Genomic DNA, 27,246 nt, shown 5'->3' on the forward strand with positions numbered 1-27,246 from the left:
TAGTATTCTCGCTTTATTTGTCGTTAATTATATTTTCTGAATAAATTATGTGATAATGTTCAACAGTCAACTGATTGGTGTTAATTTTCAATTTATCATGACAAGAAAATTATATCAGTCAAATTACAGGATCTTATTCATGTTGTTTGATCATTTTCCTCGACTGATGTACTAACATCATTTGGTTTATTTTGTACATATGTAGCATCATCTACAAAGATACAAATAATTGTGATCGGACATCCAGTGGACACATTTAGAAGAACGGTCTCTCCTTCTTGAATTCAGGTTTTTTTTTTTATTAGCAAACTCATCCCGCGGGCCGGATAAAACCTGTTCGCTGGCCTGATCCGGCCCTCGGGCCATACGTTGGACACCCCTGCTCTAAAGGCTTAGTGGCCACATGCGTGGACAGCACCTTTTAGCTCTTATTTCCAAACTTGTGTACACTACTGAATTGGGGTCTTATGGCCACTTATGTGGACACTTATACTGCCATCTGGTGGTGTCAGAAGAATGGAATTTGGGGAGGGAAAAGTGTAAAAATAAGAATTTGCATGTCACTAAACATGAAGTACACCTTTTGTGTATTTATGGACTAAGTACATCATATCAAAAGATGATTCTTAGTTTTTATTGTAAAAAAAAAAAAATTAAATACAGTAAATTTTTACAGTAAGTTTCTAGCAACTGAGTCAGCAGTTTTTAACCGTCAAAAAACAGGGATACAGTTTTTCCATTTACAGTAATATGCTGTATGGGGAAAAAAAAAAATATATATATAATTTATAGTAAGTTTTTGGTAATATTTTTTATTAACGGTCAAAAAACAGTGATACAGTTTTTCCATTTACAGTAATATGCTGTATGGGAAAAAAAATATATATATATATATATATATATATACACACACACATAATTTATAGTAAGTTTTTGGTAACATTTTTTATTAACGGTCAAAAAACAGTGATACAGTTTTTCCATTTACAGTAATATGCTGTATGGGGAAAAAAAAAAAAAATATATATATATATATATATATACATAATTTATAATAAGTTTTTGGTAACATTTTTTATTAACGGTCAAAAAACAGTGATACAGTTTTTCCATTCACAATAATATGCTGTCGAAAAAAAATATATAGTAAGTTTCTGCAAGTTTTTTTTATTAAACGTAAAAAAACAGTGGTACAGTTTTTCCATTTAAAGTAATATGCATATAAAAAAAAAAGGGGAAAAAAATATATGTAGTAAGTTTCTGCAAATTTTTTTACTATCAGTAAAAAAAACAGTGGTACAGTTTTTTCCATTTACAGTAATATGCTGTAAAAAAATTTTTTTTTTTTTTTAAAACGCCAATTTTTTATTTTTTTTAATTACTTTTTTTATTAGCAAAAACTGCAATGTGGCGAGTTTTAATCACTGCTCGAACATACATGGAGCGAAGGAAAACATTCTATACGCCACATTATTTGTGGAAGTGTAGTGTGTGTGTGTGTGTGTGTGTGTGCGCGTGTGTGCGTGTGTGCGTGTGTGCGTGTGTGCGTGCGTGCGTGCGTGCGTGCGTGCGTGCGTGCGTGCGTGCGTGCGTGCGTGCGTGCGTGCGTGCGTGCGTGCGTGCGTGCGTGCGTGCGTGCGTGCGTGCGTGCGTGCGTGCGTGCGTGCGTGCGTGCGTGCGTGCGTGCGTGCGTGCGTGCGTGCGTGCGTGCGTGCGTGAGTGAGTGAGTGAGTGAGTGAGTGAGTGAGTGAGTGAGTGAGTGAGTGAGTGAGTGAGTGAGTGAGTGAGTGAGTGAGTGAGTGAGTGAGTGAGTGAGTGAGTGAGTGAGTGAGTGAGTGAGTGAGTGAGTGAGTGAGTGCGTGCGTGCGTGCGTGCGTGCGTGCGTGAGTGAGTGCGTGTTGTGCGACTGAACTCTCCACGTTTTGCACTCGCAGGTTCACTCAGAACTTGTCGGTGTTCCGGCGGGAGGTCAACGACAGCATGAAGAACTCTACGTACGGCGTCAACAGCAACGACATGATGAGCTGACATTCCACGCGGCCGAGTCCTACCCAGCAGCAGATGGAGTACCGCGGCCCGCCCCCGCACGACCCCCGCCTCGTGCCCCCCACCCCACAGGTTCATTGATAATATTCAGCCAATAAGCGCCTGTGTCACATCACCCCGCCCCCTCCTTTTTGATATGAGCATATATAAATATATACAGATCTATTTTAACGCCAGTCAGCTTCGGTTGCACGAGGAAGATTGGGGAGGGAGGGGGGGTGGCGTGTGGCAGCAGCGGGTCGGGACGGGGCGAGGGTCGGACGTAGTCATCTGCTTCTGCCTGCCTTGTATAGAAAAGGACACAAGTGTACATTTTGTTTGGTAACATTTTCCACAATGTTTCTATGATGCGTGATTGAGCTTTTTACGGCGTAGGACTTAGCCGGCGGAGTCGGTCCCTGGCCACCGGGTTCAAAGTGAAGTAGAAACCAAAACGGCCAGTCTCGGAGGATCACACGGCTACTTCCTGTAGCTCTCACTGACCCTTTTACCAGCGCCTCCCACCACCGGGGGAGGGGGCGTGGGGTGCAGCTCAGCTCACTTCCAAACCCTCTCGCAAGATCCCGATGGCGCTTTGTGGACCCGTGGAGCGTCTCGACTGATCGGAGCGCTGCTTCCACCGTTTTTACTTTCTGGATTCCTCGGAGCGGGTTGTGGTCATTTTTGGTGTGTGTGAGCGTGCGTGTGTGTGTGTGTGTGTGTGTGTGTGTGTGTGTATGCCCCGTGACGGCAACACTAGCGCCCCCTGGAGGAAGTCGGTCTAGTGGCAGGAAGGTCGTCGGGCGTTCACGGTGCGCGGTTCCCGCCTGGTGGGTGTTTACTTCCTGGTTTGTGACTGAATGTGTTTGGAAGTCTGCTCGTGTAGTGTCAGCATTGTGACTGCAAATAAACCTCATCATTTTTACTAGGCCACGCCTCCTCTTTCACGGCCACGCCCACATCCCCGCACTGTAACTTAAGAGTTTTCATTCATTCATCTATAACTTACAGCAAGGGGTCGCCAACGCGGTGCCTGGTCCAGATGAGTCGCCCGCTGGCCTGTTCTAAAAATAGCTCAAATAGCAGCACTTACCAGTGAGCTGCCTCAAATTTTTCAATTTTATTTTTTTACTAGCAAGCTGGTCTCGCTTTGCTGGATATTTTTAATTTTAAGAGAGACAAAACTCAAATAGAATTTGAAAATCCAAGAAAATATTTTAAAGACTTGGTCTTCACTTGTTTAAATAAATGTATTTATTTTTTTACTTTGCTTCTTATAACTTTCAGAAAGACAATTTTAGAGAAAAAATACAACCTTAAAAATGATTTTAGGATTTTTAAACACATATACCTTTTTACCTTTTAAATTCCTTCCTCTTCTTTCCTGACAATTTAAATCAATGTTCAAGTAAATATTTGTTGTTGTAAAGAATAATAAATACATTTTAACTTAATTCTTCATTTTAGCTTCTGTTTTTTCGACGAAGAATATTTGTGAAATATTTCTTCAAACTTATGATTAAAATTCAAAAAAAATATTCTGGCAAATCTAGAAAATCTGTAGAATCAAGTTTAAATCAAAGCCTTTTAATTTTTTTTTTATTTTTTGTTCTGGAAAATCTAGAAGAAATAATGATTTGTCTGTTAGAAATATAGCTTGGTCCAATTTGTTATATATTCTAACAAAGTGCAGATTGGGTTTTAACCTATTTAAAACATGTCATCAAAATTCTAAAATCTTAATCAGGGAAAATTACTAATGATGTTAATAAATTATTTTTAATTTTTTTCAAAAAGATTCAAATTATCCAGTTTTTCTATTCATTTTTTTCGGTTGAATTTTGATTTTAAAGAGTCGAAGATAAACTGTTTCAAAATTTTCATTTTTTTCATGTTTTCTCCTCTTTTAAACCGTTCAATTAAGTGTTTTTTTTCATCATTTATTCTCTACAAAACACCTTCCGTAAAAGGAAAAAAAATGTACGTCAGAATGACAGACAGAAATACCCATTATTTTAAATATATTTAGATTTATTTATTAAAGGTAAATTGAGCAAATTGGCTATTTCTGGCAATTTATTTAAGTGTGTATCAAACTGGTAGCCCTTTGCATTAATCAGTACCCAAGAAGTAGCTCTTGGTTTCAAAAAGGTTGGTGACCCCGCAATAGAATATGTATTATTATAACATAATGGATGAATATATAATGATAATTGGTTAAGATTAAGTGAAAGTTCGACTCCTATCTGGTTTACTTCCATGACAACATCTTTAAGGTTTTTTAACCAATCAGAAATATTAAGCAGCTAAAATGTGCCAAACATGGTTAAGTGTGGACAGTGCTTTAGATGTTTCCCATCACCCCTGTAATGGATATCAACAGGTGTCATTTAGATTTTTTTTTTTAATGACGTTTTTAAAAATAAAAAAATATATATCCACAAAGTTCAATGAGCAGGCAGCGTTATGTTTGACCAAGTTTATTTTTTTTTACTATGACTAGGGAAGGTTGTTTGGTTTGGGTTTTATACATGAATGCTGAACTTCATTGACTTGAAACCTGTGTATTGTACTGGTGCCGTTTTGTGGGCCATGTTGAAGACTCGCCGGCTGGTACCACTGATGATTTAACGGTACATTTCTGGCGATTGACTGACTTTTTACAGCTTATCCTTGTGGACATGCCAGGAGGATTGTGCAGCTTGAAAGAGGTCAGAATAAATATGTATTCCATTTGGCCGCCACCCTTTTGGCGGGTCAAACAAAATGACACGACAGGCCAAAAGTGGCCCGCGGGCCCCACTTTGGGCATCCCAGCCATAGAGATGATCTTAGACTGGCTTTTTTTTCTTGCAGAAGTTCCTTAAAAACCGCAACGTGGCCCCCAAAACAAAGCGAAGACTCCTGGTGCACGCAGTGTGCTGACACAGCATAAGACTTGCAGACCGTTTAGTGCGTGTGGCGTGAGATTTATTCTTATTTAGTCCTTGGTCAAGATGACAGTCCCAAAGCAGATCGATACAAAAGACAGGACCGGAGGTCGGGTTCCTTCTCGGCTAACTCTTGGACGACCTCGACGAGAACACGGCGTCGTTGAAGCCTTCTCGGTTTCTGGCGATCTCGATGGCGAAAAACTGGATTCTGGTGGCTGAACACAAGGAGAAGGTTGACGTCGCAGCAGACCAGGAGGATTTATTCTGAGGTAGAAACCCACTGAAGATGGTGTTCTCGTCCGTGTAGTCCTTCCCACAGTCCAAGCGCAGCAAAGTCCCGTAGTTGAAGTCCTCCACCTGGCCTTCGTATTGGTTGCAGAAAGGGCGCCACTTCTGGACACGGGCGATTGACCGCTTTACCACAAAGAAACTCGGGCGCAGAGAACGACAAAATGGCGACGAGGCGCTCACCTCTTTGGCCTCGGCGGACTTCAGGTCATCGGGGTTCAACAGCTTCAGGTCGAGGTGCTTGAACTTTTCCTTGAAGGACGAGTAGATCTCGTCGTCCATCTTTGTCAGCTTCAGGAACTTCGGGTCGACCGAAGAAATGAGCTGAAAGCAGAACCGGACTTGAACTCCTGCGCCTCGTGACGACTCCTGTGCCACGTGACGTCTCCCCATGCTTGCCAACCCTCCCCATTTTCCCGAGAGACTCCTGAATTTCAGTGTCCATCCCGATAATCTCCCGGGGCAACCATTCTCCCAAATGTCTACCGAATTTCTCCCGATTTCCACCCAAACGTTTTCCTTGAAAGACGCGTAGAATCGTCATCTATCTTTGTTAACTTCAGGTCGACCGAAGAAATGAGCTGAAAGCAGAACAGGACTTGAACTCCTGCCCCACGTGACGTCTCCCCATACTTGCCAACCCTCCCCATTTTCCCAGGAGACTCCTGAATTTCAGTGCCCCTCCCGATAATCTCCCGGCAACCATTCTCCCAAATTTCTACCGAATTTCCACCCAAACCCTTCCTTGAAGGACGCGTAGATCTCGTCGTCCATCTTTGTCAGCTTCAGGAACTTCGGGTCGACCGAAGAAATGAGCTGAAAGCAGAACAGGACTTGAACTCCTGCGCCACGTGACAACTCCTGCGCCATGTGACGACTCCCCATACTTGCCAACCCTCCCCATTTTCCCGGGAGACCCCTGAATTTCAGTGTCCATCCCGATAATCTCCCGGGGCAACCATTCTCCCAAATTTCTACTGAATTTCTCTCGATTTCCACACAAACGTTTCCTTGAAGGACGCGTAGAATCGTCATCTATCTTTGTTAACTTCAGGTCGACCGAAGAAATGAGCTGAAAGCAGAACAGGACTTGAACTCCTGCCCCACGTGGCGTCTCCCCATACTTGCCAACCCTCCCAATTTTCCCAGGAGACTCCTGAATTTCAGTGCCCCTCCCGATAATCTCCCGGGGCAACCATTCTCCCAAATTTCTACGGAATTTCCACCCAAACGCTTCCTTGAAGGACGCGTAGATCTCGTCGTCTATCTTTGTCAGCTTCAGGAACTTCGGGTCGACCGAAGAAATGAGCTGAAAGCAGAACATGACTTGAACTCCTGTGCCACGTGGCGTCTCCCCATGGTTGCCAACCCTCCCGATTTTCCCGAGAGACTCCTGAATTTCAGTGTCCATCCCGGTAATCTCCCGGCAACCATTCTCCCAAATTTCTACCGAATTTCCACCCAAACGCTTCCTTGAAGGACGCGTAGATCTCGTCTATCTTTGTCAGCTTCAGGAACTTCGGGTCGACCGAAGAAATGAGCTGAAAGCAGAACAGGACTTGAACTCCTGTGCCACGTGGCGTCTCCCCATGCTTGCCAACCCTCCCCATTTTCCCGGGAGACTCCTGAATATCAGTGTCCATCCCGATAATCTCCCGGGGCAACCATTCTACCGAATTTCTCCAGATTTCCACCCAAACGTTTCCTTGAAAGACGCGTAGAATCGTCATCTATCTTTGTTAACTTCAGGTCGACCGAAGAAATGAGCTGAAAGCAGAACAGGACTTGGACTCCCGTGCCACGTGACGTCTCCCCATACTTGCCAACCCTCCCCATTTTCCCAGGAGACTCCTGAATTTCAGTGCCCCTCCCGATAATCTCCCGGGGCAACCATTCTCCCAAATTTCTACGGAATTTCCACCCAAACGCTTCCTTGAAGGACGCGTAGATCTCGTCGTCCATCTTTGTCAGCTTCAGGAACTTCGGGTCGACCGAAGAAATTAGCTGAAAGCAGAACAGGACTTGAACTCCTGTGCCACGTGGCGTCTCCCCATGCTTGCCAACCCTCCCGATTTTCCCGAGAGACTCCTGAATTTCAGTGTCCATCCCGATAATCTCCCGGGGCAACCATTCTCCCAAATTTCTACCGAATTTCTCCCGATTTCCACCCAAACGTTTCCTTGAAAGACGCGTAGAATCGCCATCTATCTTTGTTAACTTCAGGTCAACCGAAGAAATGAGCTGAAAGCAGAACAGGACTTGGACTCCCGTGCCACGTGACGTCTCCCCATACTTGCCAACCCTCCCCATTTTCCCAGGAGACTCCTGAATTTCAGTGCCCATCCCGGTAATCTCCCGGCAACCATTCTCCCAAATTTCTACCGAATTTCCAGCCAAACGCTTCCTTGAAGGACGCGTAGATCTCGTCGTCTATCTTTGTCAGCTTCAGGAACTTCGGGTCGACCGAAGAAATGAGCTGAAAGCAGAACAGGACTTTAACTCCTGCCCCACGTGACGTCTCCCCATACTTGCCAACCCTCCCCATTTTCCCAGGAGACTCCTGATTTTCAGTGTCCCTCCTGATAATCTCCCGGGGAACCCATTCTCCCGAATTTCTCCCGATTTCCACCCGGACAACAATATTGGGGGCAGTGCCTTTAACGTCCTCTACAACCTGTCGTCACGTCTGCTTTTCCTTCATACAAACAGCGTGCCGGCCCAGTCACATATTATATGCGTCTTTTACACACTGAGGGTGGCCGTATAAACAACATTAACACTGTTACAAAATATGCGCCACACTGTGAACCCACACCAAACACATTTCGGGAGAACATCTGCACCGTAACAGAACAAATACACAGAATCCCTTGCAGCACTACCTCTACCGGGACTCTCCAATATACACCCCTGCTACCACCAATTCCCGCCTGCCCCCCCCCCACACTTCCAACTCCCCCATCTCTCGAATTCAGAGGTCTCAAGGTTGACAAGTATGCGTCTGCCGCGCCACATGGCGTCTCCCCATACTTGCCAACCCTCCCAATTTTCCCGGGAGACTCCCGAATTCCATTGCCCCTTCCGATAATCTCCCATGGCTACCAGTCTCCCGAATTTCTCCCGATTTTCACCCAGACGACAATATTGGGGGCGTGCCTTAAAGGCACTTCCTTTAACGTCCTCTACAACCTGTCGTCACATCCGCATTTCCTTCATACGGCCCAGTTACATATGCGGCTTTTACACACACACACAAGTGAATGCAAGGCATACTTGGTCAACAGCCATACAGGTCACACTGAGGGTGGCCGTATAAACTACTTTAACACTGTTACAAAATATGCGCCACACTGTGAACCCACACCAAACACATTTCGGGAGAACATCCGCACCGTAACACAACAGAACAAATACCCAGAACCCCTTGCAGCACTAACTCTACAGGGACGCTACAATATACACCCCTGCTACCACCAAATCCCCCCTCCCCACACACACTTCCACACACACAGTAATTTGGACATCTGTGTTGCTGAATCTTTTGCAATTTGTTCAATTAATAATGGAGACGTCAAAGAAGAATGCTGTTGGTGGAAAGCGGTGGATTGCAGCTGCCTTTAGCACCGAAACACAGCCGGTGTTTGTTTGTTGTGAAGCTTTAACACAGAGCGGTCAAGCGAACATGTTTCTCTATGTCAACCAGCAAGTTTTTGGATGGGTAAATTGTGATATTAAGTCGGCTCTTACCAAAGATTTGAGTGGATTATGCGACCTCCTCCTGTAGCTGTCAAAAAGGCAGCTGTGATCTTGGCTCCTCAGCTTCTCTCAGAGACACTGGCGTTCACCGCAGCCATCCGACTTTCAGGTATGATTTCAGAATCTCACTAAAATACTATTAACACAATAAGCAGATGAGGGATTTTCCAGAATTATCCTAGTAAATGTGGTTAATTACATTTGAAACGCTCACACTGCTTCACTCCCACTTTCCTCATCCACAAACAGCACATCTGTGTTGCTGAATCTTTTGCAATTTGTTCAGTGAATATTGGAAACTATAAAGAACAATGCCATCCGACTTTCAGCTATGACTTCAGAATCTCATTAAAATACTATTAACACAACAAGCAGATAAGGGATTTTCCAGAATTATCCTAGTAAATGTGGTTAATTACATTTGAAACGCTCACACTGCTTCACTCTCACTTTCCTCATCCACAAACATCTGTGTTGCTGAATCTTTTGCAATTTGTTCAATGAATATTGGAAACTATAAAGAACAATGCCATCCGACTTTCAGGTATGACTTCAAAATCTAATTATAATACTATTAACACAATAAGCAGATGAGGGATTTTCCAGAATTATCCTAGTAAATGTGGTTAATTACATTTGAAACGCTCACACTGCTTCACTCTCACTTTCCTCATCCACAAACAGCACATCTATGTTGCTGAATCTTTTGCAATTTGTTCAATTAATAATGGAGACTATAAAGAACAATGCCATCCGACTTTCGAGTAGGACTTCATAATCTCACTAAAATACTATTAACACAATAAGCAGATGAGGGATTTTCCAGAATTATCCTAGTAAATGTGGTTAATTACATTTGAAACGCTCACACTGCTTCACTCTCACTTTCCTCATCCACAAATCTTTCATTCTCGCTCAAATTAATGGGGAAATTGTTGCTTTCAGTTCGAATAGCTCTTGCTGCTATGATTGTAAACAATGTGAGGAGCCCTACAACCCATGACGTCACGCGCACATCGACTGCTACTTCCGGTAAAGGCAAGGCTTTTTTATCAGCGACCAAAAGTTGCGAACTTTATCGTCGATGTTCTCTACTAAATCATTTCAGCAAAAATATCGCGAAATGATCAAGTATGACACATAGAACGGACCTGCTATCCCCGTTTAAAAAACAAAATCTCATTCCAGTCGGCCTTTAACGCTGTTACAAATATGCGCAAGACTGTGAACCCACACCAAACAAGAATAACAAACACATTTCGGGAGAACATCCGCACGGTAACACAATATAAACAGCAGAACAAATACCCAGAACCCCTTACACCCCACTTCCCGAATTCGCAGGTCTCAAGGTTGGCAAGTATGTGGAACTCACGTTGAAGTAGACCTCGGCGTGGTTGTAGGCCTTCATGGCCCACATCAACTCCAGCTGGCCCTGAGAGAGAAAACACGCAGGTTACCTCCAGCCACTGATTGTTGTGCTCGAGATGAGCAACTCACGTCATTCTCGTAGGCATCGGCAGAGAGAGACAGCGCATGCGCAGGGGCCACAGCTCCGTCAGCACCCTGAGTAAACAAAACAGGAGTTTGATGTTTGATGCGGCGACACGTACGTGACGTCACGTCTGTACAACCAACAACATCAATCATCGGTGTGAAACAAAGATTATCTTCGTCCAGCTCCACCACTTTGATTGTTCCTCTTGTTTACCGGCAACCACGTGTTTACTCCCCCTTAGTCCAGCATTAGCTCGCGTCTGCCCTTTCACATTTATTGCATTTCTCGCAGACTTCCAACATGATTGACAAGCTGACGTCGAAGAAACAAACAAAGGTGAGGAAAAACACGGCAAAGTTTGACGTTCGTCTTCTTACCAGAGAAGCGAGGCCATTGCTCGACGCCATCTTTGTTGACCAAAGATCGTCTATCGTGCGAACAAGGAGCAGGTAGAATCCACCCCGGCTTTAGTCCGCTTGTTGTGCTCGCTCAAAACGTTACAATAACGACTTTAACGAAGCCATGATATTCTAAATGTACTTTCCAGTGTTTTTTAACACTCTGTATTCACTCACGAAACCCAGTCCGACGTAAACATTTCTGCGCGCGAGAGACACATCTCGCTGTTCGGACGATCTTCGTCCTGCATGACGTCATACATTTTCTCGCATTCATTCTACCGAACATCATCCATCCATTCAGTACCGCTTATTCCCTTTTGGGGTCGCGGGGGACGCTGGCGCCTATCTCAGCTACAATCGGGTGGAAGGCGACCTACACCCTGGACATCGCTCTAACGAACATAATGTAAAACCTATTTTTTACGGATTTGCCTCTTTGTGATGTTAAAGTTGCTATTCTAAGCCAGTGGTCCCCAACCTTTTTGTATCCGCGGACCGGTCAACGCTTAATATTTTGTCTCGCGGCCCGAGGGGGTGGGGGGGATCCTTTTTCTTTTTTTTTTTTTTTTTTGTTATGAAAAAGGGACGTTTTTGTGGTTGGTGCACTAATTGTAAGTGTATATTGTGTTTTTTATGTTGATTTAATACAAAAATAAAAAAAAAAATATATATATATATATATATATATATGTTTTTTTGTTTTTTAAATAAAAATGAATAAAAAATTATTCTGCGGCCCGGTACCAATCGGGCCGCGGCCCGGTGGTTGGGGACCACCGTTCTAAGCGGTTACACCAGGGGTGTCCAAACTTTTTCCACTTAAGGCCGCACACTGAAAAATCTAAGCAAGCAGGGGGCCATTTATTTGAAACAGAGGTGGGTAGAGTAGCCAGAAATTGTACTCAAGTAAGAGTACTGTTACTTTAGAGATTTATTACTCAAGTAAAAGTAAGGAGTAATCACCCAAATATTTACTTGAGTAAAAGTAAAAAGTATGTTGGGAAAAAACTACTCAAGTACTGAGTAACTGATGAGTAACCTGTTTGTTTAATGATGACGGCAACAAATAATGCACAAAAACATAAAAATAGCAATGAGCACATTCAGAGCCAGGAATATCTCTTAAGCAACTAAAACAATATTATATATTAAATAATAATACATTAAAATAAAATTAAAATTAAGGCAAATTGAGCCACAATAACTTAACAGCACCATAGGCTCAGTAGGCATTCATTGATTGATTGAAACATGTATTAGTAGATTGCACAGTACAGTACATATTCCGTACAATTGATCACTAAATGGTAACACCCCAATAAGATTTTCAACGTTTATCAATTAATTAATGACCAAGTCGATGTGATCTTCCTCATATATACATACACACACATACCTTTATATATACAGTATATAATTTATATTTATCTATTTTGCCGTTTTTGTTGACATGTTAAAGGTGTTTTAATGAATATACATGCATGTTTAACATATAGATTCCTATCTTTCATGAAGACAAGAATATAAGTTGGTGTATTACCTGATTCTGATGACTTGCATTGATTGGAATCAGACAGTATAGTGCTGATAACGTCCCGGTTTTCAAATGGAGGAGAAAAAAAGTTCCTCCTTCCTGTCTAATACCACATGAAAGTCGTTGGTTTTTGGCATCTTATTTGTCCAGCTTCCATATTCGTTTTGATACACTTTAGAAGAAATACATTGGCGGCAAACTCCGTAGCTTGCTCGCTTGTTTGTGCTGGCTTTTGGAGACTCTTATTTTGTTGGCGCAGGCAGGATGGAGCGGCGCTTTTATTGTGAAGACAGGAACTGTGCGATCAGTTTTTAGCTTAGGGTTGGAAGTACGGTTGATATAAAAAGTGTCTTTTTTCGTTTACACTTTTGATTGATTCATTGATAGATTGAAACTTTTATTAGTAGATTGCACAGTTCAGTACATATTCCGTACAATTGACCACTAAATGGTAACACCCCAATAAGTTGTTCAACATGTCGGGTTCTACGTGTGACGGTCACGTGACCGCCTGGCTCTGTTTGATTGGTCCAACGTCACCAGTGACTGCATTTGATTGGTGAAACGCAGGCATGCGTAGTTCCTACTTTGAATGCGTGTCTGACAAAATCAAAACAAACAAAGCGTGCAGTAACAGATCGATAAAAAAAAAAAGTAGCGAGTAATGAGCTGATTGTAGATAAATGGAGCGGAGTACAAGTAGCGTTTCTTATCTATAAATATACTCAAGTAAAAGTATGTTGCATAAAAACTACTCTCAGAAGTACGATTTATCCCAAAAGTTACTCAAGTAGATGTAACGGAGTAAATGTAGCGCGTTACTACCCACCTCTGATTTGAAAAACTAATACAATATATGAATAAAAAATATACGTTCATGCCTCCACTCAGGCTTGATCCCGGGGACCCCAAAAGGGTTTTGGTAAAAATAAAATGTTAAAAATGTGTCATTATTCAGTATTATTATTTTTTTTATTATTATTCAAGTTTTAAATCTCTAGATCAGTGCTTCTTAACCTTGTTGGAGGTACCGAAGCCCACCAGTTTCATCTGCGCATTCACCAAACCCTTCTTTAGTGAAAAATAAAATGTTTTTTTCTCAAATTAATCTTAATTTATAAATATTAATCATGAAATGATGTTATTATATTAAAGAAATACTACTAAAGACATATTACAAACAGAAAGTCACAGGAATGTACACATGATCCCATGTTTACATCTCATTGTGCAACATGTGAACGTTTTAGTGGCAACTAAATGCGATTTCTGAAAGGGGTACAAAATATTTCCAAAGCAGGAACCCCGCCCCATGTCATTTGATTATAATAATAAAACATTTCACTTTATTTATTCAGGTTTGGGACAGGTGTGCTGCTGGTGTGACCACAGTGCATGTGCACGTCTGACGTCGCTCACATGTGCTCCACTGAATGCTCAAGGAGTTTTTAACTTTGCCCACATATGTGGTCCTCTCCAAGGTTTCTCGTAGTCATCATTGTCACCGTCGTCCCACTGGGTGTGAGTTTTCTTTGTCCTTTTGTGGGCTCTATCGAGGATGGTGTCGAGGTTTGTGCAGCCCTTTGAAACATTAGTGATTTAGGGCTATATAAATAAACATTGATTGGTTGATACAGTAAATGCCTTGACCTCTTATTTTGAAGGCGCTAAGAGCGGAAGTGGTGACACGTTGTGATGGAGCGGCTTTTTGAAAACACTGAATTAAAGCTGCAAGCAGCGTTGGTCGGGCCCGCCCTTGGCTGCTGCCGCCGAGACTCAAGCCCTGGTCTTAGTCAGACCTACATAAAAAATTTTTATTCATGTCTCTACGACATTCCTAACAGAAGTTACAAGCAGTTTTGTCTGTGTTTTTTTCTTAGGGGGCACTAGAGCGCACTTTTGATTTTTGGGGTTTGTTTTTTTATTAGATGGCAATTTTCGCCAGTCCTAATGTGTGTGTAAAATTTGGTGAGTTTTGAAGCATCTTAAGGCGGTGAAATTACAGATAATTTTTTCTGGATGTTGTTGATAAATGGCTTTCGCTTTGCATAGTAGTGCTTTAACTTGCACCTTGAAGCATTTTAAGGGGGTCAAATTACAGCTCAAAGAGGCAGAAATTACATTTTTTAGGAAAATTTGCGCAGGTTTTTTTGATTGCGCGTGAAATCCAAACCGGAGCAGTAATCAAAACTCGATAACTTTTAATTAGAAGGGTTCAAACTCTCTTCTGTGACAAACACGCTCAGAGGAGATAACGTTTGAAAAAGGTGACGGGTGTTTACAAAACTTTTATTTTGAAGGGGTAATTTTTAACTTCCTGTTGATTTTTGCTGAAGGATGTTCATCATTAAAATGTAGGTCTAAGTGAGACCTACATGGAAGTTTTTGTTTCATGTCTTTCCGACATTCCTACGGGAAGTTACAAGCAGTTTTGTCTGTGTTTTCTTCCTAGGAGCAGTTTTTTTCTGTGTTTTATTCAAAAATTGCACTAGAGCGCAATTTTGAGTTTTGTTTTTTTCATTATATCGCAAATTTTGCCAGTCCTGATGTGTGTGCCAAGTTTGGTGAGTTTTGAAGCATTTTAAGGGGGTCAAATTACAGCTCAAAGAGGCAAAAATAGCATTTTTTGCGAAAATTTTGCTTTGAAGGGGTTTTTGCCAACTTCCTGTTGATTTTTGCTACAGAAGTTTAAATTGGGAAATGTAGGTCCAAGTCAGTCCTACATAGAGGTTTTTGTTTGTCTCTACGACATTCCTAACGGAAGTTACAAGCAGTTTTGTCTGTGTTTTCTTCCTAGGAGCAGTTTTTTCTGTGTTTTATTCAAAAATGAGCGCAATTTTTGAGTTTTGGGATTTGGTTTTTTCATTGTATCGCAAATTTTGCCAGTCCTGATGTGTGTGCCAAGTTTGGTGAGTTTTGAAGCCTTTTAAGGGGGTCAAATTACAGCTCAAAGAGGCAAAAATAGTATTTTTGGCGAAAATTTTGCTTTGAAGGGGTTTTTGCCAACTTCCTGTTGATTTTTGCTATAGAAGTTTAAATTGTGAAATGTAGGTCCAAGTCAGTCCTACATAGAGGTTTTGTTTCATGTCCCTACGACATTCCTAACGGAAGTTACAAGCGGTCTTGTTTTTTTTTTCTAGGGGGCGCTAGAGTGCATTTGTGATTTTTTTTTTTTTATTAGATGGCAATTTTCGCCAGTTCTGATGAGTGTGAAATTTGGTGAGTTTTGAAGCATGTTAAGGGGGTCAAATTACAGTTCAAAGAGGCGTCGGAATAATAATAAATAAAGAATAATAAAACGCACGAAAAACAATAGGTCCTTTGGCAATTGCCGAGTCCTTTGAAGGATGTTCATCATTAAAATGTAGGTCTAAGTGAGACCTACATGGAAGTTTTTGTTTCATGTCTTCTCCTGTGGGAGTCCTTTGGCAATGGGCCATGCGGGCCCTAATAAAGTGTGTTTATTCCACAAATCAGAAGACGGCACCAAGATGAAAGAAGTCTTCGTGCTTTCTGACAAGACGAAGCTGCGCCGTTGCTAGCTGCGGCTAACTTAGACGAAGCTAGCTGACTCTCCGAACTTTACGGTAATTAGACGTCTTTCTTTGACGGGACCTTAAGCTCACCGCCGCCCAAATACAACCGAGGCTTTATATACGTCGCCTGAAGTGTATAAAACTACAAAAAAACAAACACGGAGGCTCCAGTTTCACACGAAGACCACTTTATTTCGTTGGTTGTCAAAACAACGAGTCACCACTTCCGCTCTTCAAAATAAGAGCTCATATATGTATAACAGGAACTTAACATCACAAAAAGGCAAATCCATAAAAATAGGTCACAATAATTTATTTCAAACCTTTTTTTTTTCAATTTTATTTGTATTCGGGTTTTGATTAAGCTGTTACGCTCACACATCGCGACCCGAGAAGCACTTAACTAAAAAAAACCAAAAAAAGTCAACATGACGTCACAGCATCGCTGTCCTCTCTTCGGGAGGAGACTGTCACGTGACACCTGCACGCCGCCGTCCTCGTCCTCCTCCTCCTCGCGCGTGCACGAGCATCGACGCAGACTTGGCACCGCTGGCGGGTAAGAAAAAAAAAAAAAACACGCATCATTTTTGGTTTTGGTTTGTGTTTCTTTTTTTCTTTTTTTTTTGTGCGACAATGAGGACGATGCCGACGCTTCGGCGGCGTCGAGCGCGTCTCTCGTCCCGCGTCGTGCGCGCGCACATGATGCATCCTTCCTGTTGTTAGTAGTGGTGGTGCAGCATCCTCATCATCATCCTCATTAGTGGCTTCTAGTGTTTGGTGATGAAGGTCCCCGGCAAGCAAAGCCAATGTTTATAAAAAAATTAAAATAAAAAAACACCAGGGGGCGGAGCTAATACCTGACTTAAGAACATTGACGGTAAGGTAGTACAGCTAGCATAGCCTTGTATTTTTTTTATTTTTTTCCCATAGTGACTCAATGGCGCCTCTAGAGGACAGGAAGTGTCAGATAACACCCCACCCCCACCCCCCCCCAACCCCTTCCTATTTATCGGCTCACCCAGCCAGGCCGACGCCCTCCTCACTTATCACCGCGGTTACAGATGTGGCGATGTTCTTTGACCCCACCCACCAACCGCTTTTCATGTTTCGACCAATCCGAAAGAAAAGCTCCACCCATGTCACGTGACTTGTGTGTGTGTGTGTGTGTGTGTGTGTGTGTGTGTGTTTGCTTGCAGAGAACCAACAGTTGATCTGTCATGAACAAGGTAGGAGACACGCCCACTTCGCATCGTTAGCTTTTGCGTTTTTAGGACACACGTTGTTGCAGGCGGAGGGTCTGGCCACTCCCGTCCACTTGGCGTCCTCGCGAGGCCCGAGCACGCCGGGCTCCCCCGCCCCCGCCGCCGCCGCCATCACGGTACCCCCAGCTATATTGTTTAGTGTGCTAGTTGCTGAGATAACTTGTGCGTGCTTTTCAGGCGCGTGTGGACGAGGAGGTGGTGCCGTACCGGGACCTGGCGGCGCTGCCCCGGGACAAAGCCATCCTGCAGGTGGAGAGGCCCGACCTGATGACCTATCAACCGCACCTCACCTTCTCGCCGCTCGACATGCCACGAAGAGAGGTGGGCGCGTGTTCGCCGCCCACGCCCGCCCGACTGACTCTCTCGCCTTTTTGTTCCCTCGCAGCGATCCCTGTCGCCTCCCGCCGCCTCCCCCGCCATGTCACCTGAGGTAAGAACCAGGTGAGCACCGAGGCGGCGCGCAGTGACGCCCTCCTTGCTTCCCCCCCCCCCCCTCCGTCTTAGGTGAAGGGGCGGCGAGCGGAAAGCGACGGCGGCTCCCCCGGAGGCTCCATGTTGCAACTGCAGCCCGGACGCAAAATCAGCGCCAGCCTGCAGCATTTCCACCGACCAGGTGCACACACACACACACACATGCTCACACACACACACGCTCGCGTTAACATGAGTGACGTTGCAGATAACGGAGCAAACATCTACAGTAAACCTCCCATCTACAAACAAGGTCAGACCTTCCTCACCTGCTCAGCCCCCCCTCCTCCTCACTCTGGCTCCGCCCCCCTCAGAAGCCTCCAAGCACCCCGAAGGTGGCGGCGTCATCCAGTCGGCAAAGTTCCCGGCCGCTCAGCCTCCGGACCCCAACCAACCCTCCAAGATCGAGACCGAGTACTGGCCCTGCCCGCCGTCGCTGGCCGCCATGGGTGACGCCGCTGGCACGCTCGCTCGCCAAGCGGGGAACAACCCCCCCCCCCCCGGACTGACTTCCTGTGGTGTGCTCGCAGAAATAGAGCGGCGCTGGAAGAAGATGGAAGAAGAAGACGACGACGACGACTTTGACGACTTGACGGACGAGGCCAGGACGCTGCACGAACAGGAACTAGAGAAGGTAGAGTGGATTTGTGTACTACGAACCCCGTTTCCATATGAGTTGGGAAGTGAAGTGAATTATATTTATATAGCGCTTTTCTCTAGTGACTCAAAGCGCTTTACATAGTGAAACCCAATATCTAAGTTACATTTAAACCAGTGTGGGTGGCAGGTGGGTAAAGTGTCTTGCCCAAGAGCACAACGGCAGTGACCAGGATAGCGGAAGCGGGAATCGAACCTGCAACCCCTCAAGTTGCTGGCACGGCCGCTCTACCAACCGAGCTATTCCGGCCGAATTGTGTTAGATGTAAATATAAACAAAATACAATGATTTGCAAATCATTTTCAACCCATATTCAGTTGAATATGCTACAAAGACAACATATTTGATGTTCAAACTCATAAACATTTACTTTTTTGCAAATAATCATTAACTTTAGAATTTGATGCCAGCAACACGTGACAAAGAAGTTGGGAAAGGTGGCAAAAAATACTGATAAAGTTGAGGAATGCTCATCAAACACTTATTTGTGACATCCCACAGGTGTGCAGGCTAATTGGGAACAGGTGGGTACCATGATTGGGTATAAAAACAGCTTCCATGAAATGCTAAGTATTTCACAAACAAGGATGGGGTGAGGGTCACCAATTTGTAAGCAAATTGTCGAACAGTTTTAGAACAACATTTCTCAACGAGCTATTGCAAGGAATTTAGGGATTTTACCATCTACGGTCCGTAAAATCATCAAAAGGTTCAGAGAATCTGGAGAAATCACCGCACGTAAGCGATGATATTACAAAAACCGACATCAGTGTGTAAAAGATATCACCACGCCGTTGTAACACGTGCTGAATGTGGCTTGGCATTGTCAGGCTGAAATAAGCAGGGGCGTCCATGAAAAAGAAGGCGCTTGAAAGGCAGAATATGTTGTTCCAAAGCCTGTATGTACCTTTCAGCATTAATGGTGCCTTCACAGATGTGTAAGTTACCCATGCCTTGGGCACTAATGCACCCCCATACCATCACAGATGCTGGCTTTTCAACTTTGCGTCGATAACAGTCTGGATGGTTCGCTTCCCCTTTGGTCCGGATGACACGATGTCGAATATTTCCAAAAACAATTTGAAATCTGGACTCGTCAGACCACAGAACACTTTTCCACTTTGCATCAGTCCATCTTAGATGATCTCGGGCCCAGAGAAGCCAGCGGCATTCCTGGATGTTGTTGATAAGCGGCTTTCGCTTTGCATAGTAGAGCTTTAACTTGCACCTACAGATGTAGCGACCAACTTTAGTCACTGACAGTGGTTTTTTGAAGTGTTCCTGAGCCAATGTGGTGATATCCTTTACACACTGATGTCAGTTTTTGATGCAGTACCGCCTGAGGAATCAAAGGTCCTTAATATCATCGCTTACGTGCAGCGATTTCTCCAGATTCTCTGAAGCTTTTGATGATTTTACGGACTGTAGATGGTAAAATCACTAAATTCCTTGAGATAGCTCGTTGAGAAATGTTGTTCTAAAACTGTTTGACAATTTGCTTACAAATTAGTGACCCTCCCCCATCCTTGTTTGTGAATGACTTAGCATGGAAGCTGCTTTTATACCCAATCATGGCACCCACCTGTTCCCAATTAGCCTGCACACCTGTGGGATGTTCCAAATCAATCAATCAATCAATGTTTACTTATATAGCCCTAAATCACTAGTGTCTCAAAGGGCTGCACAAACCACTACGACATCCTCGGTAGGCCCACATAAGGGCAAGGAAAACTCACACCCAGTGGGACGTCGGTGACAATGATGACTATGAGAACCTTGGAGAGGAGGAAAGCAATGGATGTCGAGCGGGTCTAACATGATACTGTGAAAGTTCAATCCATAATGGATCCAACACAGTCGCGAGAGTCCAGTCCAAAGCGGATCCAACACAGCAGCGAGAGTCCCGTTCACAGCGGAGCCAGCAGGAAACCATCCCAAGCGGAGGCGGATAAGCAGCGCAGAGATCTCCCCAGCCGATACACAGACAAGCAGTACATGGCCAACGGATCGGACCGGATCCCTTCCACAAGGGAGAGTGGGACATGGAAGAAAAAGAAAAGAAACGGCAGATCAACTGGTCTAAAAAGGGAGTCTCTTTAAAGGCTGGAGTATACAAATGAGTTTTAAGGTGAGACTTAAATGCTTCTACTGAGTGTTTAATAATATTAAATAATAGGTGTTTAATAATATTAAATAATAGGTGTTTAATAATATTAAATAATATTAATAATATATTCTGCGATGAGGTGGCGACTTGTCCAGGGTGTACCCCGCCTTCCGCCCGATTGTAGCTGAGATAGGCGCCAGCGCCCCCCGCGACCCCGAAAGGGAATAAGCGGTAGAAAATGGATGGATGGATGGATGGATATTTAATAATTTAATAATAATAATACATTTAATAATATTAAATATAAATAATATTTTTAATATATTCACGCTGGCAGAGGGGTTAGTGCGTCTGCCTCACAATACGAAGTTCCTGCAGTCCTGGGTTCAAATCCAGGCTCGGGATCTTTCTGTGTGGAGTTTGCATGTTCTCCCCGTGAATGCGTGGGTTCCCTCCGGGTACTCCGGCTTCCTCCCACTTCCAAAGACATGCACCTGGGGATAGGCCCCTCCCACCTCGAAAGACATGCATCTAGGGATAGGCTCCTCCCACCTTTAAAGTTATGCACCTGGGATAGGCTCCACCCATCTTTAAAACATGCACCTGGATATAGGCCCCTCCCACCTCCAAAGACATGCACCTGGGGATAGGCTCCTCCCACCTCCAAAGACATGCACCTGGGGATAGGCCCCTCCCACCTCCAAAGACATGCACCTGGGGATAGGCTCCTCCCACCTCCAAAGACATGCACCTGGGGATAGGCTCCTCCCACCTCCAAAAACATGCACCTGGGGATAGGTTGATTGGCAACACTAAATTGGCCCTAGTGTGTGAATGTGAGTGTGAATGTTGTCTGTCTATCTGTGTTGGCCCTGCGATGAGGTGGCGACTTGTCCAGGGTGTACCCTGCCTTCCGCCCGATTGTAGCTGAGATAGGCGCCAGCGCCCCCCGCGACCCCGAAAGGGAATAAGCGGTAGAAAATGGATGGATGGATATTTAATAATATTAAATAATTAAATTAATTAAATAAGCGCTATACAAGTACAACCCATTTATTTATCATTTAAGTGTTTGATGAGCAGTCCTCGACTTTATCAGTATTTATTGCCACCTTTCCCAACTTCTTTGTCACGTGTCGCTGGCATCAAATTCTAAAGTTCATGATTATTTGCACACAAAAAAAAGTCGATGAGTTTGAACATCAAATATGTTGTCTTTGTAGCATATTCAACTGAATATGGCTTGAAAAGGATTTGCAAATCATTGTATTCTGTTTATATTTACATCAAACGCAATTTCCCAACTCATTTTAGTAGTGTTTGTGTTGTCCAGATCAAGTCCAACCTGGGACGTCTGATCCTGAAGGAAGAGAAGGAGAAAGCGTCTTCTTTCCGCAGGAAGACACAGTCCCTGCCCGACAGAAGTCACCTGCACACCAGTGAGACTCGCCAACGCCCTCAAGTGCAACCACCGGCGTTCTCGCGGAGCCCGATTCACGTGTGTTTCCTGTCCGCAGGTCTGGCGGCGAGCGCTTCCAAGTCACCGTCCCGTTCGGGCTCGGGGCTGACCAGAGTGAGTACTTCCTGTTTCTTGTCGACCGCTTCCTGGACGACGTGGTGACCAGCGCGTTTTTTTCCCTTCAGATGCAGTCGGCCGACTTCCCCGCGGACGCCGCCGCGCGTGCAGGTGGGAGGGCTCTTACGCCGCTTCCTGTCTGACGCCGCCCGTCAACTTGACTGACGCTTGTCTTCTTTGTGTCTCCACAGCGGCTCAGGTGAGCGCGGCAGCGGGAGGCGGAGCCTGCATTCGGGAGGCGGGGTTTACTTCGGGATAAACGTGACGGCCGACGCAAAGAACACGCGCACAAATTTAATGTTCTTGTATTTCTACCCTTCTTGAGACATGAAGAAGGAAAAGTATCTTCCATAGGAGGAGGTGTGAACAAGTGAGGACATAAATCATGCTCCCAATAACATTGCATCGACTAGATCAGGGGTGCCCACACTTTTTCTGCAGGCGAGCTACTTTTCAATTGACCAACTCGAGGGGATCTACCTCATTTATATATATCATTTATATTTATTTATTTATGAAAGAGACATTTTTGTAAACAAGTTAAATGTGTTTAATGATAATACAAGCATGTGTAACACATATAGATGTCTTTCTTTCACAAAGACAAGAATATAAGTTGGTGTATTACCTGATTCTGATGACTTGCATTGATTGGAATCAGACAGTAATGATGATAACGCCCACATTTTCAAATGGAGGAGAAAAAAAGTGGTCCTTTCTGTACAATACCACATGAAAGTGGTTGGTTTTTGGCATCTAATTCATCCAGCTTCCATACACTTTACAAGAAAAACATTGGCGGCAAATTCCGTAGCTTGCTTGATTGACATTCACGGCACCCGAGGGTCTTGTGAGATGACGCTGGCTGCTGCCAGTTCATTATTATGAAAAAATGACAGAGAGGAAGGCGAGAAACACTTTTTATTTCAACAGACTTTCGCGCCGTCCCTTCCGTCAAAACTCTAAAGGCCGACTGCACATTTCCTATCTTCACAATAAAAGCCCTGCTTCATGCTGCCTGCGCTAACTAAATACAGAGTCTCGGAAAGCTGGCGTGCACATCACTTGAAATGAGATGTTCTTATTCAAACGGGGATAAGATATTTGCTGAAAGGATTTAGTAGAGAACATCGACAATAAAGTTTGCAACTTTTGGTCGCTAATAAAAAAAGCCTTGCCTGTAACTCGGAAGTAGCAGACAATATGCGGCGCTGACAACACGGGTTGTGGAGCTCCTCACATCTGAACATTGTTTACAATCATGGCCACCAGCAGCGAGAGCAATTCAGACCGAGAAAAGCAACTATTTGCCCATTACTTTGAGCAAGGATGAAAGATTCGTGGATGAGGAAAGTGAGAGTGAAGGACTAAAAAAAAAAAAAGACGAGGGCAGTGGTAGCGATTCAGATGTTTTTAAAGACACATCCATCCATCCATTTTCTACCGCTTATTCCCTTTTATGGGTCGCGGGGGGGGCGCTGGCGCCTATCTCAGCTACAATCGGGCGGAAGGCGGGGTACACCCTGGACAAGTCGCCCCTTCATCACAGGGCCAACACAGATAGACAGACACATTCACACTCACATTCACACACTAGGGCCAATTTAGTGTTGCCAATCAACCTATCCCCACGTGCATGTCTTTGGAAGTGGGAGGAAGCCGGAGTACCCCGGAGGGAACCCACGCATTCACGGGGAGAACATGCAAACCCCACACAGAAAGATCCGTTTTTAGACACATTTACTAGGATAATTCTGGAAAATCCCTTATCTGTTTGTGTTACTAGTGTGATTATATGGTCGTACCTGTACAACCTGAAAGTCGGAGGGGTGTCGCCATGGGTGTGGTGACCGCTAGTGTCTCCGGTGGGAGGACGACGCAAGCTGTCCGCTCATGTCTACGGTAAGAGCCGACTTATTACCACCATTTTCTTAACGAAACACAAGACCCTCCGGTACCGTGAATGTCATTTAAGTGACGTCTTGGTGAAGATTGATGATCACTCATTTTTAGGTCTATTTTTTTTTAAAGCCTGGCTGGAGATCGACTGACACACCCCCCGCGGTCGACTGGTAGCTCGCGATCGACGTAATGGGCACCCCTGTAATAGACAATGTCTCATTTGCACCCCTGCTGGTGACATCTAGCAACATGAGGGCGGTCCCAAAAAGGACGGATTTGTCAAAATGTGTCGCGTTTAAAAGTGCTCCCCCTCTGGTCAACATATGAAATAACAAGTGTGTGTAAGAATTTGAAGTGCTCCCCCTCTGGTCAACATATGTAATAACAGGTGTGTGTAAGAAATTGAAATGCGCCCCCTTTGGCCAAAATTAATACAAAAAAAATAAAATATTTACATAGAGCAGGGGTCGGGAACTTTTTTGGCTGAGAGAACCATGAAAGCCAAATATTTCAAAATGAGAGAGCCGTATTATATGTTTGAACACCGAATACAACTAAATGCATGCATTTTTAAAGTAAGACCTACATTTTTAGAGTATAAATCTTATATTTTATATTATTTTTATTCTGAAGCTAACCAATAATAAATACAATTGTTCTTTCGCAACACTAAATTGGCCCTAGTGTGTGAATGTGAGTGTGAATCTCTTCTATCAATCTGTGTTGGCCCTGCGATGAGGTGGTGACTTGTCCAGGGTGTACACCGCCTTCCGCCCAAATGCAGCTGAGATAGGCTCCAGCAACCCCCGCGGCCCCAAAAGGGACAAGCGGTAGAGAATAGATGGATGTGCTTCTTACCATTGATGTGACTTATTGAACAGGTGCGGTTGAAAACGGATGGATGGATTAAAATGCATAAGAATGTTTTATATGTTGAACGTTATTTTTAACACCGATTACCAGCGGAATTGTTTATTACTAATATTTATATATAATAGTATGGGGACAGCGTGGCGCAGTGGGAGAGTGGCCGTGCGTAACCCAAGGGTCCCTGGTTCAATCCCCACCTAGTACCAACCTCGTCACGTCCGTTGTGTCCTGAGCAAGACACTTCACCCTTGCTCCTGATGGGTGCTGGTTGGCGCCTTGCATGGCAGCTCCCTCCATCAGTGTGTGAATGTGTGTGTGAATGGGTAAATGTGGAAGTAGTGTCAAAGCGCTTTGAGTACCTTGAAGGTAGAAAAGCGCTATACAAGTACAACCCATTTATATTACTAATTGTATCTGAGAGCCAGATGCAAAAGAACCACATCTGGCTCTAGAACCATAGGTTCCCTACCCCTGACATAGAGACATAATGTAATAACTTGAGGTAAATAATGAAGATTAAAGGCCTACTGAAAGCCACTACTAGCGACCACGCAGTCTGATAGTTTATATATCAATGATGAAATATTAACATTGCAATACATGCCAATACGGCCTTTTTAGTTTAATAAATTGCAATTTTAAATTTTGCGCGAATTATCCTGTCTGAAAACGTCACGGTATGTCTCGGATTGTAGCGGACATTTTGGTCAAGCACCGCTCCCAGCTATAAGTCGTCTGCTTTAATCGCATAATTACACAGTATTCTGGACACCTGTGTTGCTCAATCTTTTGAAATTAATAATGGAGACGTCAAAGAAGAAAGATGTAGGTGGGAAGCGGTGTATTGCGGCCGCCTTTAGCAACACAAACACAGCCGCTGTTTCCTTGTTTACATTCCCGAAAGATGACAATGAAGCTTTACTATGGAACAGAGCGGTCAAGCGAACATGGTTCCCTACCACATGTCAACCGGCAGGTTTCGGTGAGAAAATGGTGGAAATAAGTCGGCTCTTACCGTAGACATGAGCGGACAGCTTGCGTCCTCCTCCCACCGGAGACACTAGCGGTCACCACACCCATGGCGACACCCCTCCGACTTTCAGGTTGTACAGGTACGACCATATAATCACACTAGTAACACAAACAGATAAGGGATTTTCCAGAATTATCCTAGTAAATGTGTCTAAAAACGGATCTTTCTGTGTGGAGTTTGCATGTTCTCCCCGTGAATGCGTGGGTTCCCTCCGGGTACTCCGGCTTCCTCCCACCTCCAAAGACATGCACCTGGGGATAGGTTGATTGGCAACACTAAATTGGCCCTAGTGTGTGAATGTGAGTGTGAATGTTGTCTGTCTATCTGTGTTGGCCCTGCGATGAAGGGGCGACTTGTCCAGGGTGTACCCTGCCTTCCGCCCGATTGTAGCTGAGATAGGCGCCAGCGCCCCCCCGCGACCCCATAAAAGGGAATAAGCGGTAGAAAATGGATGGATGGATGTGTCTTAAAAACATCTGAATCGCTACCACTGCCCTCGTCTTTTTTTTTTCTTTCTAGTCCTTCACTCTCACTTTCCTCATCCACGAATCTTTCATCCTCGCTCGAATTAATGGGGAAATTGTCGCTTTCTCGGTCCGAATCGCTCTCGCTGCTGGTGGCCATGATTGTAAACAATGTTCAGATGTGAGGAGCTCCACAACCCGTGACGTCACGCGCACATCGTCTGCTACTTCCGGTACAGGCAAGGCTTTTTTTATTAGCGACCAAAAGTTGCGAACTTTATTGTCGATGTTCTCTACTAAATCCTTTCAGCAAATATCTTATCCCCGTTTAAATAAGAACATCTCATTTCAGTAGGCCTTTAAAAAAAACAACTAGATGAGGCAATTCCTGAAGGAATTGTGTGTGAATGCTCCAATGCTGAAGTTGAACTGAAATCTTGGAATTTTTTTTAGAATTGTTGAAGTAGAGCACACAATTTTCAAAAAAGGCTGAATATTTTGAATCAGATGAAACATGTCGAAGTTGTGGAACTTTGAAAAATGTGCCATTGATTTCAATGGGAATATCCCTAAAAAAATGTGGAATTTCAGGAAAAGCTGATTTATTTATTTTTTTTAAATGGTAAAAAACTTGAATGGTCCGAATGAGTTGAAATGGTTGGTGTTGGAATTTTTTAAAAATCGGTCGAGAAATGTTGAAGTAGTGACATGTTGACTTGAGAAATGGTATTTCCTTGAATTTCGGGAAAACCGGGATTTTTTCCAGTTAAAAAAAAAACTTAGTTTTTTGTCCCGATTAAGAGAAATGTTTTGATGATGGAACGATTGAAGTGGGTTTGTCAGGCTTGTCCCTGACAGTTTGACTATGTCTTAGTTTTTCCTCTGCATTTGTCTTTGTTTCCTGTCTTTAGTTCCTGTCAGCACTCTTTATT

The 27,246-nt window shown here is 43.9% G+C and overlaps 3 protein-coding genes across 7 annotated transcripts in view; 2 read left to right on the forward strand and 1 right to left on the reverse strand.

Annotated features, from left to right (window-relative positions):
• xpo7 (exportin 7) overlaps nucleotides 1-2,953 on the forward strand; it is a 52,758-nt gene extending 49,805 nt beyond the window's left edge. For all 4 annotated transcript variants that reach the window (XM_061876215.1, XM_061876216.1, XM_061876218.1 and 1 more), the window contains one exon: nucleotides 1,935-2,953. In XM_061876215.1, coding sequence (XP_061732199.1) covers nucleotides 1,935-2,028 — 94 coding nt within the window. In that variant the 3' untranslated portion in view covers nucleotides 2,029-2,953. The remainder of the gene's footprint in view (nucleotides 1-1,934) is intronic.
• Nucleotides 2,954-4,973: 2,020 nt separating this feature from the next.
• On the reverse strand, nucleotides 4,974-11,002 carry pbdc1 (polysaccharide biosynthesis domain containing 1). 2 transcript variants are annotated; one of them, XM_061876222.1, is made up of 6 exons: nucleotides 10,878-10,969; nucleotides 10,503-10,568; nucleotides 10,378-10,437; nucleotides 5,430-5,570; nucleotides 5,240-5,351; nucleotides 4,974-5,173 (listed from the first exon to the last, which is right to left on the reverse strand). In XM_061876222.1, exons 1-6 carry the CDS (start codon nucleotides 10,905-10,907, stop codon nucleotides 5,082-5,084), a joined length of 501 nt encoding a protein of 166 aa, XP_061732206.1. In that variant the 5' UTR covers nucleotides 10,908-10,969; the 3' UTR covers nucleotides 4,974-5,081. The 2 variants fall into 2 exon arrangements, with proteins under 2 accessions (XP_061732206.1, XP_061732205.1); XM_061876221.1 differs by lacking the exons at nucleotides 4,974-5,173; nucleotides 5,240-5,351; nucleotides 5,430-5,570 and adding an exon at nucleotides 6,659-7,250 and having other exon boundaries at nucleotides 10,878-11,002.
• Nucleotides 11,003-16,216: 5,214 nt separating this feature from the next.
• The window catches only part of dmtn (dematin actin binding protein), a 14,629-nt gene continuing 3,599 nt past the window's right edge, over nucleotides 16,217-27,246 (forward strand). The window contains 13 exon segments of the mRNA XM_061876219.1: nucleotides 16,217-16,527; nucleotides 17,168-17,197; nucleotides 17,260-17,349; nucleotides 17,411-17,554; nucleotides 17,619-17,663; nucleotides 17,738-17,846; nucleotides 17,913-17,957; nucleotides 18,019-18,153; nucleotides 18,235-18,338; nucleotides 21,803-21,908; nucleotides 21,987-22,042; nucleotides 22,114-22,156; nucleotides 22,237-22,244. Coding sequence (XP_061732203.1) covers nucleotides 17,189-17,197; nucleotides 17,260-17,349; nucleotides 17,411-17,554; nucleotides 17,619-17,663; nucleotides 17,738-17,846; nucleotides 17,913-17,957; nucleotides 18,019-18,153; nucleotides 18,235-18,338; nucleotides 21,803-21,908; nucleotides 21,987-22,042; nucleotides 22,114-22,156; nucleotides 22,237-22,244 — 894 coding nt within the window. The 5' untranslated portion in view covers nucleotides 16,217-16,527; nucleotides 17,168-17,188.

Source organism: Nerophis ophidion, linkage group LG17 (genome assembly GCF_033978795.1).
Source record: "Nerophis ophidion isolate RoL-2023_Sa linkage group LG17, RoL_Noph_v1.0, whole genome shotgun sequence".
Lineage (NCBI taxonomy): Eukaryota > Metazoa > Chordata > Actinopteri > Syngnathiformes > Syngnathidae > Nerophis > Nerophis ophidion.